The sequence below is a fragment of the Macrobrachium rosenbergii genome, chromosome 11, assembly GCF_040412425.1.
Source record: "Macrobrachium rosenbergii isolate ZJJX-2024 chromosome 11, ASM4041242v1, whole genome shotgun sequence".
Classification (NCBI taxonomy): domain Eukaryota; kingdom Metazoa; phylum Arthropoda; class Malacostraca; order Decapoda; family Palaemonidae; genus Macrobrachium; species Macrobrachium rosenbergii.
Window position 1 is genome coordinate 2469180 of NC_089751.1, and position 18236 is coordinate 2487415.

Genomic DNA, 18236 nt, shown 5'->3' on the forward strand with positions numbered 1-18236 from the left:
AGAGAGAGAGAGAGAGAGAGAGAGAGAGAGAGAGAGAGAGCCAGTTTTTAATGTAGATATTGTGTATTTTAGTTAGAAAGTAAAGTACATTTCTCACTTCCACCTAAAAAGTCATACAGAATGTTTGCGAAAAATTTTCGCTCAGTACCGCTCAAATGCCGGTAAATGCGGTGAACAAATGTAAAAAACCCTCTTAAAACATTTTTTTTGGCAATAATATTTCAGGGCTTGTTTATTTAGACATAACAGTCCAAAACTGTAAACAACTAAAAATCGATAATTCCTCGAAATTCGGCGATTGGCACTCCCCTTAACATGGTAATTAGTTTGAATTTGCGTAAGTTCAACCTTCATGCTGAAATAAATGAGCAGGTAAGTAATGTACAAATATGAACTTTATTGTTTAAATGGTTACTTTACACACTGAGAATTTATAGGGGAAATTTCATGTTTGTTTTAAGCGTAAATTCAGTCTCTGAATGAGTGACTCACTATCAGTAACTCTCGAAGTCTAGTTTCATATTTGGAGCCATGTTTTTCCTATTGTGTGGCATTAAACTCAGACATTTCTTAATTACTTTAAAAATTTTCCGTCGAGGTCAAAGAAAGTAGCGTCAAGTATTGTTCCTCTCTGGCAGCTTCCCACCTTTACCACTGGTCCGTTCGTTGCACTTTTTCTGGGTATACACGGATGTATCACCCGGATGCAATGTCTGAACGAATTCTGAAGTTTTTGTTTTTTCCAATGTGTTTCGCAGACGCAAAACACATTACATGGAGTAATGATGTAAATAAGTAACTGATGAGACACAAAAAGTCTGTCCTAACAAGGAGCAACTACAGTATGCAAAAATCATAGAGACTGAGTAGATTATTTATAGGAGCAAGAATCTAAATGAAGACAGATTATACAGATCATATACGACATTAACTATACAAAGCAAATACAGTGATATGGTTTCAGACTGAGTGTTATAACATACACATGACAATATTATAGCATGCTTATGTAAACCTGCCTTATAAACTTGCATTATTCAAAATAGTATGTAAATACATTTAAGTTGTTATTTGTGCTTGGCATTATAAAAATAATGTCACTGTACAATTTAAGAAAAATGAGAAAAGGTGATTCCTTTAAACTCCTGTTAAAAAATTGTCATTGGTAATAGTTATTGTCCGTTTATCTTTTAAATGAAATTTAGCTAACAGGAAAGATGTTTGGTTTGAGTTTTTGTTAAGGTTACTGTGAAGATATTATTTTATGGTTCTCACATGGATGGTAAAGAAGTTCCAAATATTGGACGTTAGAAGTGATACTAATGAAAAGCAACTTTGTTATGATGAGAGATGCAAACAACTTTGAAATTCTGCCTGATTGGTATTTAAAAGGAGAAAAGTCTGTTGGCGTTTAGTGTGGATAACAATAGATTTATTTCAAAGTTACGTCGTGGGTTTTCTTGACACCCTATTACGCTGTATTTTGCGCGGAAATCATTACTGCAACTAAAAAAAAAACCATGGTATTGGCACGGATGACTTAGCAGAACCCAAGAGTGGAAAATGAAAAAGTAAAAATAAACACAAGAAAATTAAGATGAATTATACCTAGTAAAAGCATGCTGCAGCCATAACGAATGTTTCAACATAGACGACAAACAGAATGGTTCATGTTTTCAATGGTGGTCCCTTGGGCATCCATATAAATAGATAACACAAGAACAGGGTCAGCTACTTTTCAAGTACCCTAGCTGCTGGGTCTACTGACATTGTTAGATTTTTGCTGCATGTTTCCTCGAGTTTTGGTTTTTAAACAGCATTTCTGGTTCCAAATACTTGGGCACTGGAGGCTGCCAGACTTAGCTGGAGTATCAATGATATTTTTAATAAAGATGCTGAGGACTCAGCAGTGATGGAGTTAGTATTGGAGAACATGATAACGCTTAAGGTCAAATTGAAACAACTGATAAGAAAGGTTGTGCACCATAAATAACTAACAAGGGTAAATTTCCAGTGTAATCAGATCCTGAACTTGGGGCTCTTCACCGACAGCATTTACTTTTGTTCTTAGGGTCAGGATTGTTTTGTAATCTTCTGATTTACACAGAAGCTCTGAATGCCAAAAAATATTCTTCGTTTTAGTAGGTAAATTTTAGTATTTCAAGTCATGTTCAAAATGTAAAAAAACACAGTGGTACTATTGCTAAGAACAACCATCAGTCTAAAAGATCCTACAATATAAAATACGAGTATCCGTCAATTTATTTTTGTGTGTAACAGCAATATTCTATGGACAATACACTATACTTCTATCCAGGCCTAGCTTCCTCCACCACTAGCAGAAGAAAGTACCTTACCAAGGGCTTCTGGACCTAGGGTTGGACCTAGATGTTTCAGTATTCTCAAATATTGCCATACTTTTTGAAAGTAGGCACATCTTGATCCTTTGATCATCTCATATTACTACCATTTTTTCTGGGATAGGGGGATGAACTGCTTTAGCAACACTCAGAATGCTTGGTAGATTTAAATAACACTCGACTGCTATTCAGCTGTCATCTGATTCACTATACTGTTATTCTCCTAGCCTGGGTTTCCTTATTTTTCACAAATGGGTGCTCTGTTCAGCAGGAATCTGCCTGTCAGTCTTTTACCTTTCCAGCTTGTTCCATATTAGTGCTCCTACATTCAGTTTCACATATAACAAGAGCCTAATTGGTTATGTTATGGACGAAAGTTATTACAATTACATGAATATGTATAGTACAAGACACCAAATAATTCTTTCCTCTCCATCACACTAACGTTGGGCATAGGGGGACTATGTTCATCCCTTTCAAACACAAGGTTATGCAGAAGTATAATGGTTCAGAAATTAGAAGGGGATATGATGGATTTGTAGTAATCAAATTTCAGCCAACAAATATTTTCTTGTAAACCTCTTTTAAACATATACTGTGGGGAACTCAATAAATACCTCTATGTTCTTCATTGGAAAAATTAATACAACAGCTGGCTTGTAAGAATATCTTTTAATCATTAAACCTTAGAGAGAGCAATAGTCTTCATAAAATAAACTCTTTCAGTATAAGAAAACTGACCTCAGCATTTAATAGGCTATGGTTAACCAAAGCATGCAAACTTCTTTGAAGTCCCTCAGATAATCTTTAAACAAAAATCCCTTAGGAAGAATGCAGATAAGGTAATCACTTCACAGTATGTAAAACATATTCTTTATGAAACTACAAACGTTTCACTGTACAAAATTGTCTATAAATAATAATAATAATAATAATAATAATAATAATAATAATAATAATAATAATAATAATAATAATGTTGTTTTAAAATACACCAGTTTTCTTCCATACATGAAATGTAGAAATGCCTGTTAACAATTGTATCATCTCAAATGTTGAGTATGCAACTTATAAAAATAACAACAAAGCTAAAATTACCGCGATCCTATAAGCTGGTGGAGATTTCTTATGTAACAGAAAAAAAAGCTGGGCATTAAAAAGCTAGGCATTAGACAAAGAACTTCACAGTCCAAAAATATTGTCAATAATAAATAACAATTAAGATCCCTTTTCTCAAATTTTTGGTAATATATAATTGGCAGTGCTTGCAGAAATACTTCTGAGTGACTAGAGCTAGATTTACATTTGATAATAAAGAAAATACAATTAGTACTGTACTGAACTCTTTCCACAAAACTCCTTGAGCAATTTTATTGCCTGATGTTATAAGCATATATAATATACTGTTCACTTACAAGAAAAACTAATTTCTCTTTAGTCATGCAACTTACATGTTTTTCACAGACTTGGGGAGCTTTAGAACTTGGAAAAATTACAAAGAAAAATGTGTATTTTCTAGTAAGTATTTAACTGCTCCATACATGTCCTAATTTCAAAATGTTTGAAGGAAGCCACTTCACAACTAACTGTGCTTGTCAGTGGCTTAACTACCTGGCTCTAACTAGTGGCAGGCATCTTACTCCTGTGTTCCAGGTAACACTATGTGAAGTATATGTTCCAAGTTTTATTTAAGTACAAAAGTGCATTTATATCTAAAATAACATGTACATATCAAATAATTAGTGACTCAGCAAATAAGCAAACAAATTTATCATTCTACATAACATGAATTCCAGTGTAAGGGAAAGGGGATTACTTTAAAATAATCTTCTATGGAGAACCAAGCCGTGTCCCTCAATAAGTGGAACTGGTTTTTGATGAAACCTAAATAACTTTTCTTCAACTGTCAGTCTTCCGGGAGACGTCTTGAACGCTGCTAGTCTTAAATTTAGAGTATCAGAAGTTTACATCACTGTTTGTCTAGTCCACAGTATTCTAAACTGTTAATCACTCAACCATATACATTTACCTAGACCATTTTCAGCTGAGGCGCCATGGTGCCAAAAATTGCCCAGTACATCAGTTGTGTCATTCATTAGCTGTACAGTAAACCATATTATGTATTGATGATGATATACATAAGTTTGTGAGCAGCTTTAATGGTACTTTGAAGTTTTCCTTAGTTGTACTGCTATTGTTGTATGTAATTTTTTTTAGTCAACTTACTGGTATCTTGATTCATTTTTAATTCTCTTTCTCTCTCCTCTTTTCTCACATATGAGTCTCCCATCCTAAAGATCTTCGCTTTACAAGTCAACAAGTTTTTAGGATTACTGCATTGCTGACATGAACTTCTTGAGTGCACATCTCCACTCTCTCATATTCATTGTGCATGTCAGGCTTCACAATCCACAGATACTGTGTGGAGCTCACAATTTCAAGAATCAATTATTATCATCAATCTCTCATACCATTCATTTACATAAGGAGGAATTCTCTGTCTTCTTAAGTATTTCCTGAATCACTTAACCTGCTTCCTGTTTGTGGCAGTCACTTAGGGATGAATTCCATTCACGCGCTTTTCTTGTAGGACCAGGCTCATTTGGGGGAACTTGCCTGTCTTTCTCTACACCATAAAAATAAAACAAACCCAGCACTAGTAATAGGCTTTGAGTTACAACTAAACTGGCTCTCTTACAAGCCAGGAGAATATTCAGTGCATAATAACAGGAATTCTTTTGGCTGTGGATGAAATTATGCACTTTGTGGACATATAGCACAATTAGCATAAGAAGACTACATGCTGTACAAACTCTTTCAGATTTAGTGGTGGTCATCTCTTGAAAGTATTTGTTGCCACCTTTTATGAAAGCCAATACCATGGTCCCAAGAAGAAAATCCCAATGAAAAAGGGCTGAGATAAATCCATAAAAGCATTAAAAGACAAAATTAACAGAGCTGCAGCAGGACTACAGATCACTATCAAATTCTAATTCCTGCAGCATGAAAAGCATCAATACTGAATAACACAAGAGAGGTGATACTAGATTCCTTTAACTGGATGGAAAACCATACATAATACCTATTAATGTTGATGAGAACAATCATCCATTTATACTCAGGTAAAATGAGCATGGTACGGAAGAAGTACAAAGTCAGCACAACTTAAAAAAGCTCATAACTGGAGTGTCAGAGCCCGACGCCAATAGAAACCTAGAGCCAGATAGTTAAATCACTTGCAATTTATAAAAATTTTAGGTATTCGTTTTTATCCTTCCATTAGAGGTCATGGTGTCTGTAAAAACAATGTGCTTTTAAAATATCCTTGTTTAAAATTTCAGCACAGTACTGGTAAACTTTCTTCTAGCATCATTTAACAAGTTTGGCAATAACAATCGTTAACAAGTCCTCTTGTAACAGATATAAAGGTCCATTTGGCATTGACTGGCATATTTCATTATTTTACACCTAAATAAAACAATAAATTTGGACGGCTAATATGAAAATAAAGAAACGTATACAGTATTTAGTATAAACACATCACCGATGCTAATAAATTTACAATAATAATATCACTTAAAGAATTCTATGGTACTGTTCTTTCTGAATTTCCAAAATATAGCACCAGCAGCCACATACAATCAATGAAGGAAACCCAGACATAAGATGGTTAAAAAGATGGTATTTAATCAAAATGCCAGTTCCTTAAAAGAATTCCAGATCTTTTACCTTTTGGGGGTAAAATTAAAGCCACTTTTTACGAAAATTAAATTTCTTCTAAGGTCTATCAAGCAAGTGTTGAAGTTGTCATTAATATTTTTATTTATTTTATGATCCTTCACTTTAACAGCACTTACTATGTGTTGTAATACTTGATAGTGTACTTGTAAATAAATATCTCTCCTCAAAATATGCTTATAATGACAAATCTCTCTGGAAGTATTTTTCATTAACAAATACTTATAGGATATGCAAAAATGCATTTCTCTACTGCCTATGTATGATGAAACCTGTGTACACTGTACATAACTTTAAAGTTTTTCAATTATTTTTCATTGTATTTCATAAAAAAATATAATAGTATTCAGTACTATAATGGAATTCCTTTATAATTCCAGCCTATAGTAATATTAAAATTTTGAAAAGAAGTTCTTCCCTGAAAAAAAAAGTCTTATTCTCTTATTTTACATGTTTTCTGCCAAATAATGATACATGAAAGGTGTATTTCCAAAACTTTTCAAGGTAATACTGTCTGCAACTTAAGGAGGTGATGGCTACTTTCATGTGAATAGCTGGAAAATGTCTGGTCAGTTCTCAGGGCACTCGCCAGCTTTACATAATTTAACTTGGCATGATTCTCAAATAAATAAGCATGGTCGTAAGAAGTACCATACATCCTTTACCATTAAAATACTCTTTGGTTTATCAGTAATTCAGAATATGTTTCTTTGTAAAAGTGGACATTGACTCAGATATTGAATTTACGTCTTACATACCTGTACAGTCAAGAGAATTATAGTAAACAGTATAGTTTTAACATATAAACATGCTGCCTTTACCCCACTGGCATCTACCTGCCTTTATTTTGAAAATTAAAAAAATACATATGAGAATATTACTAACTGCACAAATCTATTCAGACATTATTGCCGTTCATAGCTTGAGTCGATACAATACAAGTTTATCGTTTCAGTCAATAACCATGACCACTAAATTGTTACTATTTCATTCCTACTACACCATCAACTTTCCTTTCAAGTCCAAAATAATGCACATTGCAATACCCTGTTCTGAATTGTTATCACTGACTTAAAGTTTTGTATTTTTTTTTTTTTTGCAATCCATGTAAACAGTTCTGAGAGTTCAATTGCTTCCTCTTTGTTTTAAGTTAAGTACATTCAAACAGGCTAACAAGTTTTTCAACATTCGTAAAAGCTCATGTGCTTGCTCATCGCTTTGTTGATATACACAACAATACACGGAACCTTAATTAAAAAAATTCATTACAAACTTATACAATAAAAGGTTACATCCTTCTGTATGATTAAGACAATTCACTAAAGTGATACCATAAATATATCTTTATATCTCATAAGCAGGATATGGCACCATGCAATATTAGATTTGAGAAAAATAATATTTCAAACTGGATAAAAATATCTCGATAAAAATATGACCCTATATTACAGTATTTGCTACTTTATTGTTAAACTGCACCTACATACAGATTAGCACATCAATTAAAGTCCAAGAATTTCAATGACATTCATAACAACTTACGAGTTATGCTGTATCTCCTACAATAGGAAGAGCACACTGAATCAAGGCTGCATGCTGGCAGCATGCACTGTTATGGCACCAGGTGAATAAAAATGAGAGTCGGCGACTACTTACAACATGCTGGCTTTTTCCCCTGTCTCTGTAAATCCTCCAATACTGCTTTCAGGCACAAGTAATCTTGCTCATGTTTTAAAATTTTGCTAGGAGGTTTGGCTACCAAGTCTACTCCGGTTACTTGGCATCGATACCACGTACTGTCATCAAGCTCTATGATGAATGGCGAAGTATTCACAGCATTGTGTGGTACAGGAGTACTGAAAGCAGAAAATTCCAATGAACATTGTTTCAGTTATACACATGTGTACAGAAGAAAAATGCATAATAGATATGAAATTTGTAAAATTTTTATACAAAAATCTGCAGCATAAAAAGAGTTGATAGGGAAAAAAATCCCCTGCTTGATACACCATACTCTCCCTTGCAGACAGCAAGAGAGACAAGAGAGCAGACTTTCAAAAAGGAAACTCTTTGGCTAAACATTTGCCAATGAGTCAAGTCTCACAAGCACAGAAACTTATAGCTTAAAGGAAGGACTGTGGATATCTGTCTAAGCACAAATGAATTAATTCCTTAAAACTGAGGGGACAGACTAAATGCTCCTCTTCCTGAATAGGAGGCAAAGGAGAATGCCTCAGGAAGAGCAAGGCCAATAAGAGTCCTTTTCCTCAAGGACAAAAGTAGCCCCAGGACCAGATGGTCTCACAAGACCAGACACTAGAGTTCTCATAGTTCATCTGGCAGAAACTTGAAAGTCAAAAGGTCTCTCACTAAGTGGACCCACTGAAGTCTGGCGCGGACTCGCTGAAGCCTCAGACTTGCTAACACCTGTGTAAACTCGCTAACGCCCTTGAGGACTCGCTAACACCCATGCAAACTCGCTAATGCCTGTGCAGACTCACTAATGCCTGTGTAGACTCGTGATGCCTGTACTGACAACCACGTGGACTCGCAGACAACTGTGCAGACTTGCAGACAACCATGTGGATTTGCAGACAACCGTGTAGACTCACTGACAACTATGTGGACTCAGTGGCAACTGTGCAGACTCACTGACGGATGGGTGGACTTGCTGATGTCTTGTGTAAACTCGATAACGCCTTGCGTGGCCTCAAAGACACCTTGCACAGACTGAAGACATGTGGAACTGTGCATGTACTTGACACCTTGCGGAAACTGATGGACTAACTGACGAATGCAAATATCTGGCATGCTTAGCCTAAGCTTGAAGAACAGTCCATAAAAAACCACAAAAGCCTGGGCACAGACGTAACAGTGGCCTTATCAAGACACAACTTGGACCATTGGTAATAAAAGGGGAGAACTGCTTCGAATGCTTATGCCTGATAGCCTAACTACAGACTCAGGGCTGCTAGCGACGGTTGCAGGCACAATGGCAGCACTCACTACAGATTGTGACTGGTTATCTGGCTCGGACAAATCGCTTGAATAACCATGGGACAATGGGGTCAAACACAAGATCTAGACCTATTGAAGATATAGACCTACCATAACTGTCCTTATGAGACTGCGATGTGACTCTCTCCACGGAGGACCGAAAGCAAAGGCAGGAGACAGAGGGCATGGTCTTGAACATCCTTTGATGTTAGTCCTCGTCTGGAAACCCCTGGACTACCAGGCCTGTCAGCAGGGATGCCAAGGTGATAGGCAAGGCTGTATCCACAGAGTGGCCAAAGGAACGAGGGGACACTGTCCCTCGCAATGCACTAGACACGTTCAATGCAAAAGACTCAATTTGTTACACAATATTCAATTCTAGATTTAACCAAGTCAATATCTAACTGCATTAAATCTAGCCTACTTCCCTGAGCTGACATTTGGGTGTAGAAGGATGTATATCCACTACAGAAGAAACTATGTATAGGCCTATCTCTATCTCCCTGACCAGGTGTTAATTCTAAAGAAAACCAAGATTCAAGACTGTTCTGTTTCCTCTCTCCTAAGTCTAATCCTTCTCTTCTAATTCAGCAATTTATCATCTCTATCTCTTCCAAAGACCAATCCTTGCAGTCACTACAAAGGTTGTCTAAATCACAGTTCACCTCTTGATGATCCACGCACAGTTCATGCGTACTTATGTCAATTAACCCAATCTGGTCTAGCAACCACTTGTCTTACAAAGTCTAATAGATTTCGATGAGGAAGATTGGGAAGACGAATCAGTATGCCAAATGCAGACCAAATTCCAGACCACGAGAGTGTAACTCCTTTGAGGATGAAGAGCAGCTATGCTAAAGAGAGAGAGAGAGAGAGAGAGAGAGAGAGAGAGAGAGAGAGAGAGAGAGAGAGAGAGAGAGAGAGAGAGATATATATATATATATATATATATATATATATATATATATATATATATATATATATATATATATATATATATATATATATATATATATATATATATATATATATATATATATATATATATGCATCACCCTTCTCACAAACGAGTTACGTTCTGGACGGCAGTTTGTATGTTGAATTGTTTTTAGGTTGGCTACTGTGCTCTTCATGCTTATTTAAGTACAGTATGATATAAAATCAACACAGTACTGTATGTTTTTTCATCATAAAACACATTACACTGTACTGTATAGGCACGCAAAACAAAACTTGAAGTTATGGGTGGCAAGGGACAGTGCTCTGAACACAGTTTTAATTTGCGATCCTGTTTGTTTGTATCGAATGCTTGTGTTGAATGTTTGTAAGTAGGATGGTATATATATATATATATATATATATATATATATATATATATATATATATATATATATATATATATATATATATATATATATACATATACTGTATATATATATTTCAAACATTAAGTATTAAAACCTGAATTAATCACTATGCTTACCTTGTGTACGGCCCACTCAGCAATATCATCAAAGATAAATCCTTGGCTGTGGTCGACAGCAAATATTCTTGTAATTTACGGATTATGTCACTCTGCACGAAAAACTCTTCTGATGCTATATGTTCTGGCATCTTCTTGATGTTTGCAATTAATAAAGAGTGTTCTTGGTTTAGTTTAGGATTTAAACATCTTCCTATGTCATGTTTTAGATGATCTGAAGCTATACTTTTATTTGAAGGATCATCACAAATTTCATGTTCATTTTCGTGAGAGCCTTTGTCAATGAAGCCTCTACAGAAAACATCACTTACACCATTAACTTGTTTAGAGTCCTCTTGAAAACATCTGGTGCAAATTTTGCTACTAGCCTGACAGAACTGACTATCTCCAGTCCAGCACTTGAGATCTTGGAGTAAGGCATCTGCCGCTTTGGAGTCACCCATAATTTTTACAAGATAACGATACAGATTTGCTGCACAATGCACACCCAGTTTGTCAAGCATCTGAAATTCAAGAGTTCTCCCTAAAGGTGAACATGGGCTCAGGGGCCCATTTTCATGTAGTTCCACCCTGGTTGTTCTAAAGTCGTAAGTTAGAGCAGCAATGATGACGTCCCGCAAGTACCTAGGGAATAAGGAATTGATTAAAAACAAAATGAGCCAATAATCAAGATATGTACAAGAATCTACTGGTTGCTCCAGTAATCATACTTCAATTCTAAATTAAGTACCATTACAATCCTCTGTAGTAGGAAGACATCATGAGTTGACCTGAGAAGACTTTTACTGATAGTATACAGGTAAACCAAACAAGGAGTTAAACATCTAACTCTTAAAGTTCTGGTGAATCACTGGGATCTAGTCACTCAACTACTGAATCTACTTTATCATCCAAAGAATCACTCCAAAAGAAAGTCCCTATATTTTTAATGGTATATACTGCACTGTACTAGAGTAGCAGGTCTATGATTCCAACCAAGATCTGACCAACTTATGATACAGTAACAACAATTAACAGGTACAATGAGATTAAGGTCCCAACATTATTCATGAACCTTCTTGTATCTATCATCTAAACATACAAGTGCATTTGCACTGCTTACCAACCATACAGGTATCAAAAGACGTATAAATTTGTGTAACCATAGCAGGTTACCTGTTTATTTTACTAAAGTGGTGTAGTAATTACCAATTATCTATAGAGATAATAAAAAAAAGAAATTCAGAATATCGTCAAGTACACTTAACCATACAGACAAATTATACATATATAGTACATACCTGAAGGACAAGCAGTTTTCTACTGGTTCACCATCCTAAGAGACAGAAACAAAGAAACAAAGTTAAAAGGTATATATTATCATATTCACTAACTCTCACATGGAAATCATAGAATGATATATAAAATTTTTCATGTAAATAAATACACCATGAAAAAATTTCATGGTAAAAGTCAAAATAGCACAACAGAAATACAATGCAGTATCTAATATTATACACTACTTACCAAAAACACTTTGAAATTATTTTGAGGTGACTCGAATAAACCATCCACTGCTTTTCTCATCCTTGTCAGATTACTGTAATAGAGGAATGTCTTTAAAAATGGAAATCCCATCTAGGACTGACTTATATAATTTATCCATGGTTTTGAAATTAATGATGAAACATTCAAGCTATGATTAATAATTTGAAGTTTTCAAAACAAAATAATTTGTAAATTAAAGTATTTTATAGTTAAAAATGAGCTAAGTGCAAGGAAATTTAAACTCAAAATTAAATTATTAGCTGGCTTGGGGTTCAACTCCTTGCAGTAAATGAGTGTTAAGGTAGACAGAATGGTGTATGACATAGATGATGAAGAGGGCATTTGATTGAGATAGGATTATCTGACTTACATAGGATTATCTGACTTACATTAAAGATCACAATGATTATATTCTATGATAAAAACTCTTGTACCAACAACAAAATGTCCTGTGTAATTTGTAAGTGAGAATACTAGCATGACGTCCCTACATCCATAAGGTTTGTGCACATTACTCTACGTAGTAATATATAAAAGAAACATGCAATAAATCACCACTGCGGCTTCAGCATGTGATGCACTCTAGGAGTTGTGTGTTATAAACTTAAATGGGACACTTTCACGACTTTCTCACCGAAACTACAGAGCCTGTGGAGAATGCCCAAGTCACATATGTGAAAGTGAAATTTCCATGAAAAAGGTGGGAAGTGTAAATTTGACATCTCAGTACTGCCAGGGCAGGTCCAAGCCTTTATGGGGCCCTATGCAGGGTTGGATTTGGGGGGCCCCTTGATCACCACCACCACTAGTGCTTAACTATTACTTGTGCTTGAATACTTGATAATTTCATGTACTATAAAGGCATCACTAACCATATAAGGGTAGCAAATTTACAATATGGTCCAGTATTATTTGCTTTTTTTAAATTTCAGAGTGACGTATTGTGCGGCATATTGAACTTGTGTTTGTAAGTAACAGAACAAATCAGCAGGCAAGACTCTATATTTGCAATAAAACAAGTTAACCAGTTTAACTGCATATATTCTTAAAATAAAAGGAGCAGTTGTGCAAAAATGCAATTTCCCACTAAAAATAAAACCAAATAACATACTTGTATCTTCTTACTTAAAAAAATAGCAGTTGTAAAAATAAATAAATACTGTATGTGACCTGCTTGAAAAAAATACCTGAATATGTGCACAAAAATTAAGATGAACAATTATATTTGAAAACCATGTGCGAAAGTGGTAGGTGCAAAGATGAACTCTAACCTAAAATATACTAATGTAGGCCCACTGAAGGAATTTACTTCTCACTTCTTATTTTGTAATGCGTAAAAGACACTGACTGGCACTGCTTTCTTAACCAGTCACCAAACTATTTCAGTATTTAAATTATTTTTAGTCTTTGTTTCCCGGCTTTTCTGGAGGCAAAGTCATTTATGGCATCATTGTATGTGATCTCGTGGCCAGTTCTGTTGTTGACACTAATAACTGAAAGTCCACTCAGTCTTTCCTGTGCCATGATAGATTTCAAGTAAGTTTTAATCAATCTGAGCTTAGAAAAGCTTCTTTCTGCTGAGGCAACTGTAACAGGGAGTGTGCAGGCTATCCTGAGAGCTATCCAAAGATTTGGGTACAACTCACAAAATTCATTTTGAGAGAGGTAAGTAAGAAGACCAAATGCGGTCATCTTTGCTTGTGGGAGTTTTGGAAGACTCCCCATTTCTGTAATCAATGCACTGCCATAAACATCTGACTCTTCTCCATAGGTGAGTATGTTCCCAAGATTCCTACAACGGTCCCTCAGTATCTCTGCTTCAAGATCACTGAAGTTGAGAAGCTTCGAAGCGGTCTTCCAAAGACTGGATGCCACAGTCTATCACAACATTAGAAAAGGTCACATCCAGTTTCTTTATCGCATTTTGTACTGACTTGTCAGTTGCCTCATAGGCAAAGTGCCTTTTTGTGGACCTCAACCTCGTCTCCTTCAGCACTGCCTCGGTATTCATTTGTCCACATATCTCTTTTGTAGAGACCTGTGCACCATTAAAACCAGTTGTCTTGTAACTGACCAAATTGCCCTTACTTTTCTGGATGAGGTTCATTGCAACATCAAGTTGCATATTAACTGACTGAAGAAGCTTGCTTGTGGTGTTTACCTCCGAAAGAATGTCATACCAGACCACACAGTATATTTGAAATCCAAGTGATCCTAATTCTTCATCTACAGGTTGGGGAAACCCAAGCTGTAGATGAAGAAAAGAAGCAAAGAGGAGGAAAGAGCAAGCAGACTAAGGCTGAGTATGGATGGGTCACTAGCTTCAAAGCTGTACAATCCTGCGAGGTTTTGTTACAGAAAACAAGCAGAAAAATGGATACTATTAAAGACAAATGAATAAAAATTCTACAAGTGGCAGATAAAGCAAGAGGGAAAAAAAAAACACACACACACAATGGGTGAAGAAAAGAGGGCAGGACCTGACTAGCAAGTTCTTCCTAGGTTCATGAACCATGGAACATGAACATAACTTACCTAGGATCTCAAAGCCAATAGATTACCGAAGCCAAAGACACAAGTGATAGGAAAATGTCCTGATGCAGGGGTTTTAGCTAATACTAGGAATAAGAGCTAACTTAAATTTAAGTCAATAGCAGCCAGTGTAGTAAACATACAGTTACCATATTGCAGAAGATAAATTAGACTAGCCTAACTCATCTAATTCATGCTGAAAATTTATTATAGGACTAAGAAAGGAAGGGTGAAAATAGTGAATCTATGAAACATCAGTATGTGGGAACCAAAGAAAGCATATCACTATTACAGTGAATCTCTGGCTGATAGAGTTAGCTGTCACTTTGAATCTATGATACAAACTTAGTCAATTTGGATCCAGGTACTTTCCCAGATGAGGCTGATTGATACTGAACCAGGCCAGTGAAATAACTGATTACTCTTTATGAAAGGTTTTTACTAAAATTTATTTTTTGCTATGAAGAAAACGTATGAAATACTGATTGCACCTTGCTTTCCTCTAATTTTGTTGTATTTCTTATTTTTTGGTATTTGAGCTAAGCATTTTGTGAATTTACATTACTGTACCTGGTAATGTCATTCTTAGTCCTGTATATGCAACAAAAATAGGTAACAAGAAAATACATAGATTTCCCTTACACTTAGATATGCATACATGCACACCCGGAAGTAACAGATAAAAAAGAACATCTTATTAAGACAGCACAATTAAGAAATGTTCTTACCCAGAAAAGAGATCAAGAGGACAGTAACAGCTGGTAACATGGTCCGCATCCTTCCCAACCTAATTAGAAAAGCATTTAAAATGTGTGAGACATTTAGATCTAGGATGAATGTCAAACAAGCATAGTAAAACGTACACATTGTGAGAGTGAAATATAAAGACAGTCAATGTTATTCTTTACCCACACCAAAGATAAATTAAACACCTTCAATTCAGAGCAATACTAATGTTTCAAAACAAATAAAACTTTCACTTTATGAGTGCCTTAATCAATATACCATTAGGTAGACATAGAAAACCCAAAACTGAAGTACAGGCAGTCCCCGGTTTACGACGGGTCCGGCTTACAACGTTCCGAGGTTACGACGCTTTTCAGATATATTCATCAGAAATTATTTCCCGGTTTACGACGCATGTTCCAGGGTTACGACGCATCGTATGCCGATCCGACGGAAGAAATATGGCTCCAAAACAGCAGAATAAAAATTTGGAGGGTTTTTTGATGAAAAACTCAATAAAAATGCAGTTTACATCGTTTTTAATACACCCACAGCATTAAAAGTCAGGTTTTCTTAGGATTTTTGACGATTTTTGACGATTTTTCGGTTTACGACGATTTTCGGCTTACGATGCGGCATAAGAATGGAACCCCCGTTGTAAACCGGGGACTGCCTGTACATTGGTTATACGTTGGTTTAGATATGCTGGCTTATGTCAACACAGGCAACTGCCTAAAAACAGCTCATAAGAATGGTAGTGTTAAAGGGTAAAGGAGGACCGAAGGTGACCTCTGGATTATAACCTGCCAAGAGATGCAGTAACTTTATAAGGTTGGTTACTAATGTGTAGGTGAGCTACCATGGTCAAGAAAGTTACTAGTTAAAGTACCTGTGGTATTTCATGCCTTTACTTAATCTGTGGGTCATGAGGAAGGGACTAAACAAATGATAACAGTTAATACTGTATGTTAGGAAACGTTAAGTATATTTTTTGAAATCATTACTAACTGGCTTTGAAAATAGTACAAACATTTCAACTTTACATGTGTCTGAATGGCGTGATGAAGAGGGGGGGATAAAAGATAAAATAATATGTATAAACCATATGGTTTATACTGGAAGTGAAACCTAACGAGAGATGGAGTAGATTTGACACACATTGTACCAAAGAACTGGATTATTAAAAGCTGAGGCACTGATCTCTCATCTACCTAAATTTTCCATCAGTAAGCATTCTTACACAGAGACGAAAGCTTTTAGGTATAAAGGCCTTGCCTAATCTAGGTGTGTCTTTGGAAAATGCCTGCCCTCCGCAAGAAATACCAAGATCCTTGTATACATAGAGTTAAGCCAAGCCATATGAAAGATTCAAAACACGACTCATTAGCCTAGTTCAACTGCATTAATATGGAAATCAATTAAGTTTATTGTTTAAATATATCATCACCAATGTTTCTGATGATATTGAAAAAAGGGAGGTATTTCCTAATACACATTACCAATTAATGCAGACATGAGAAATCAGCATAGAACTACATATGCGGTAGCCTTGTAGTATCTAAAATCATAATAAATTTTGATTATTAATGAAACATGCCGAAATAACAACAAAATACGTTGCTTATGAACCCTTGAGCTTGTAAATATGTAGTTAAGATATAAATAAATTATATTTTTAGCGAGTGTGAGAATGTCTGAAAGTGCATAAAAATGATTGATGCATGAATCATCATTTATTGTAAACTTCTACAGTAGCTCACATGCACAGACATCATCACCATAAGCCCATCCTCAAGCAGGAGGTGTAATTCTGGATGTCTATCTCACTGACTAATGTTAGCTAAAGGGATATATAATCTATGAGGGTTTACATATTTTTAAGAACACTTCAGGTTTAGCTGAAAACAGGGCCATGTCACTGTACTGAGAAATTAAAAGTTTGAAAGAATCTTTGTATCCATATCAGTTCTGCTAGAAACCAAACTCTTTACGCAAAAAACACCTTAATCTCTGATGAAGAACTTAAAATTTACCTGCCTCAGGTCGAAAGCGACATTACGGAAATCAAATAAAGAGGCATTGTTGTGAATTCTGTACTATCAAAGATAATAATTCAGTTAGGGAGATGTTAAAGCAGGCCAACTGTGTGAAATGCCTTACTTGCTGCATAATGGGTTGAGGATTTGAGTTCTTCACCAGACAATACTTCCCAGGTGGAAGGAATTCCAGTGATAATAAGGCACACTCCAGGCTATATGAAACACTTTTGACATTAACAATAGAACTGTTAGCATTAATGCTTTCCCATTCTATGGAACTACAACTTTAAAGACAGAGACTGAAGAAAATTGAGAAGGTTAACGTCATTGTTTAGTGGAGGGAAGTTTATTCAGTTTTCAAAATTTCATTGCATGCTCCTCAGATGTCCTTTTATACCTGTACAAGCAACAAATCTGCTCTGTATACATATAATATAGCACTTAAAAAGATATCTGTATGAAAACATGGCTTTGCAAGTTGTTTTCTGCTTATTTTGAACCCAGGAGAAGGATCTGGACGTCAAATGACAGCAGGGAAATTACTTTTGTGTTGTTCTCAAAGTTTAACGAGCAAACATAATTGCACCATACTTTTCTATTCATAAAGCAAAAAATATACAACATTTACAATGATAATTTTACCCACACACTTTCCTCTTGTCTTGAAGTAATTGCCAAATAACCATTAAATGTATAATAATAGTTCTCAAACTTTTATATTACAAAAACAATATTTAAGTCACAACGTACGTACAAAATTTTGAACCTAAAATATAAAGATATGAATCAGTGCACTTTGTTTATGGAGCTCTCTATACACATTGGAAAATGACA

The 18236-nt window shown here is 35.4% G+C and overlaps 1 protein-coding gene across 3 annotated transcripts in view; it reads right to left on the reverse strand.

Annotated features, from left to right (window-relative positions):
- Positions 1 to 5096: 5096 nt before the first annotated feature.
- LOC136843088 (uncharacterized) overlaps positions 5097 to 18236 on the reverse strand; it is a 52742-nt gene continuing 39602 nt past the window's right edge. For all 3 annotated transcript variants that reach the window (XM_067111050.1, XM_067111049.1, XM_067111048.1), the window contains exons 5-9: positions 15366 to 15424; positions 12085 to 12157; positions 11859 to 11893; positions 10579 to 11202; positions 5097 to 7954 (exon numbers count right to left, since the gene is read on the reverse strand). In XM_067111050.1, coding sequence (XP_066967151.1) covers positions 7747 to 7954; positions 10579 to 11202; positions 11859 to 11893; positions 12085 to 12157; positions 15366 to 15424 — 999 coding nt within the window. In that variant the 3' untranslated portion in view covers positions 5097 to 7746. The remainder of the gene's footprint in view (positions 7955 to 10578; positions 11203 to 11858; positions 11894 to 12084; positions 12158 to 15365; positions 15425 to 18236) is intronic.